We start from the raw sequence: 3,243 nt of genomic DNA on the forward strand, positions 1-3,243 counted from the left end.
CCTCACATAAATATATTTTTATTAAATTCTCTAGTATATAACTTATTTAAAACAACCAAATATCTAATATTATGTAGTATATAACTTATAAATTATTTTCTATAAACCCTAATCGTCACAATATATATATATATATATATATATATAGGGTAAAGGTGACAGTGGTTGGCAGGTCTATAGTAGTTGACATGCAAATTTCTGATTCAACGCAACTGTTTATATTTTATTCTGTGGACATCAGGTTTCTATAGTTTTACAGTTTAGTGTTGGTAGTTTGGTGTATTTAGTATTTTTGTTCTCTTACGTTGGTAGTAAATCCATCTCATGAGTGGTTTTGTTACGCTGTATCTGGAAGAGTCTGGAGACAGTTTATATTGCTAAACAGTGTGTGAATAATTTATGTATATATTGTTCCAAAGGTAAGTTGTGTCATAAAAAATCTAGTGTATGTATAGTGTACAATGTCTATATCTTGATTACACTAAAGGATGAGGCTTTGTATAAACTTTAACCTCAAATTTATTTAGTGCCAACGACTGTCTACAAAAAAATGACAAATTTATTGGTTGGCATGTAGTGCCAACCACCGTATTTTAAAAATTATTGTGTATTTCAATCCTTGGCACCTACCTTTGACACCTCCTTTATGTAGGAGCTAAGTTTATAAGAAAGTTAGGATTTATTAATTAAAAAAATATCTTTGCAAAAAAGGTAGTATATAGACGTGTAAGTAGGTAGTTACTTTCCTAAAATAACCAAATATGCCCCTAAAATATTTGAAGGCATTATATTTACTCTAATTTCTCTTAGGTGTTTAAAATGAATAGAGAAAGAGAAGAAAAGATTCATAAAGCAGTAGAAGCAGTTAAGGATGGCATGTCAAAATTAAAAGCCTCAAAATTGTATGGTGTGCCCAGATCAACGATTCAGTTTCGAATGGGAAATAAATTCAAGAAACCAGGTTTTGGTCCAGCTAGTTATCTTACAAAAGAGGAAGAATCAATTTTGGTTAAGTAAGTCGTAAATTTTATAATAATGTACGATATTTACTTTTTCTAAATTAACAGGTGGATAGTAACGTGCAAAAAGAAAGGTTTCCCTAGGCGGATTGAAGATGTCCAACACAGCGTACAAAATATTATAAAGAACGCCAATAGAGTCACCCCATTTCCTGATGGCTTACCTGGCAAAGGTTGGTATCGTGCATTCATGAAAAGGAATCCAGAATTGTGCTTGAGGACTACCGAAGCAGTTACGCAAGCTAGTGCCTGTATTAGCGAAAATGATATCAAAAACTGGTTCAAAACAATCGAAACAGAACTTGAAAATGAAGGTGTTAAAAGTATACTGCAAGATGGCAATAGAATATATAATGGAGATGAAACAAATTTTTTATTATGCCCAAAAAATAAAAAAGTAATTGCATGCAAAGGTACAAAAAATGTGTACGAGGTGGATCAAGCAACTGCTAAAGCTGCGTTAACAGTAATGTTCACCTTTTGTGCCAATGGTGGTGTGACTCCACCAATGATCATATTTCCATATAAGAGAAAACCTCCAAAAGAAATATTGGAAACAGTTCCAGAAGATTGGGGAGTAGGCTATTCAGAAAATGGCTGGATGAAATCTGCTTTATTCTACGAATACATAGCAAACGTATTTAACCCATTCCTTGTAAAAAATAAGGTTGAAAAGCCAGTTATTCTATTTGTCGATGGGCATAAAACACATCTGACTCTCCAAGTTAATCAGTTATGCAACAAGCTGGGTATAGTGCTGATAGCTTTGTACCCAAATGCTACAAGACTGTTGCAACCTGCTGATGTCGCTGCCTTTAAGCCATTAAAGGCAGGCTGGCAAAAGGGCATACTTCAATGGAGAAGACAACATCCATAGCTCCAGTTTACGAAAGAAAACTTTGCTCCTTTACTTTCCAAGGTTGTAAACGACTATGTTAAAAATAGTACCATAATTAATGGGTTTAGAGCTACTGGCCTATTTCCTTGGGATTGTAATGCAATAGACTATTCCAAGTGTATGGGACACAAGAATGAAGGAAATGGAGTGGAGACAAGTCAAAATGACGGTGATGAAATAAACACTACTAATGCATCAGATGAACCGGTGTTAACACTTGATACATTTAAAAGATTGCTAGGTCCAGATCTGTTGCACAATTTTGAAGTTGCCAATGGTGGAATCAATAGTAGTAGGGAAAATCTATGTTTAAAGAAAATATGGAATTTCTTTACTTGCAACAATAATACCACACTTACTTCATATGATATAGAAAGTATGCCTATAGATTTTATACCGGATTTAGATATACCATGTCCGTCAGGTATAAATAATGTAGACATGCCACTTCAATCAGATGTGGACACACTGTCTGATAGAAGATTACTTAACGCAAATACTGAAACTAGTGAAATCTTCCTGGATTTTAGCTTTGATCCCGAATTGAGAGATGCACTAGGTACCTTTAATGAGGTCATGCCTGATATTTCAACAAATCCTGAGAAACCCATGGAATTGTTTGCTAATAATATTTCTACAGCGCAAACAGAATCAACATTTGATCAGTTATTAGTCAAAGATATGCCTAATCCAAAAAATGTGATTATAGAGAACGTAGTGCCTATTAGTGAAATTCTGCACTGGCCATCGTCCCCTTTAAGGAAAAATAAAAGACAAATAGAAAAACTGCCATATGTCATAACATCAGAAAAATGGAAAGTTATTGCAGAGAATAAAGAACAGAAAAAAAGGCTGCAGGAAGAAGAAAAAGAAAATAGAAGAAAAGCAAAGGAAGACAGGAAAAAGGCTAATATAAGTAAAGGAAGGAAAGTTACACTAGCAGAAAGAAACAAAAAAACTAAAGTCAATGTTGAAGCAAAAAAAAATCAGTATGTATCCAACAAAACATATTAGTAAAGCCAGCTACAGCTGTATCAAAAAGTAACACAGAGAATATAACTGAAAATGAGCAGAAAAATAATGAAGAAGATGGAAGTGTAAATAGCAGTTTACAGAAGTCGACAAATCATATAGAAATAAAAAATCTTGATTGTTCATCTCCTGGATGTTCTTTTGACACTATTGGAGAAAATAATACAAAATCTCAACAGATGTCATGTGGCATGACTATTTCTAAAAAAAAACTAGTAATAAACGGAATTTGTTATCAATGTGGTGACAATATATACCTAAACAGAAAAGGAAGAAAATGTTCAAAATGTATAA

The 3,243-nt window shown here is 33.3% G+C and overlaps 1 protein-coding gene across 1 annotated transcript; it reads left to right on the forward strand.

Moving 5' to 3' along the window:
* Positions 1-819: 819 nt before the first annotated feature.
* Positions 820-1,896, forward strand: LOC140435903 (uncharacterized). Its single transcript, XM_072524616.1, has 2 exons — positions 820-1,013; positions 1,068-1,896. Exons 1-2 carry the CDS (start codon positions 820-822, stop codon positions 1,894-1,896), a joined length of 1,023 nt encoding a protein of 340 aa, XP_072380717.1.
* The last annotated feature ends 1,347 nt before the right edge of the window (positions 1,897-3,243 follow it).

Source organism: Diabrotica undecimpunctata, chromosome 3 (genome assembly GCF_040954645.1).
Source record: "Diabrotica undecimpunctata isolate CICGRU chromosome 3, icDiaUnde3, whole genome shotgun sequence".
Classification (NCBI taxonomy): domain Eukaryota; kingdom Metazoa; phylum Arthropoda; class Insecta; order Coleoptera; family Chrysomelidae; genus Diabrotica; species Diabrotica undecimpunctata.

Excerpts from the sequence above, each read along its gene's own strand:
- LOC140435903 (XM_072524616.1), top strand. The coding sequence starts at position 820 with ATGAATAGAGAAAGAGAAGAAAAGATTCATAAAGCAGTAGAAGCAGTT. Across the intron at positions 1,014-1,067 it reads GAAGAATCAATTTTGGTTAA|GTGGATAGTAACGTGCAAAA; the intron begins GTAAGTCGTAAA and ends CTAAATTAACAG.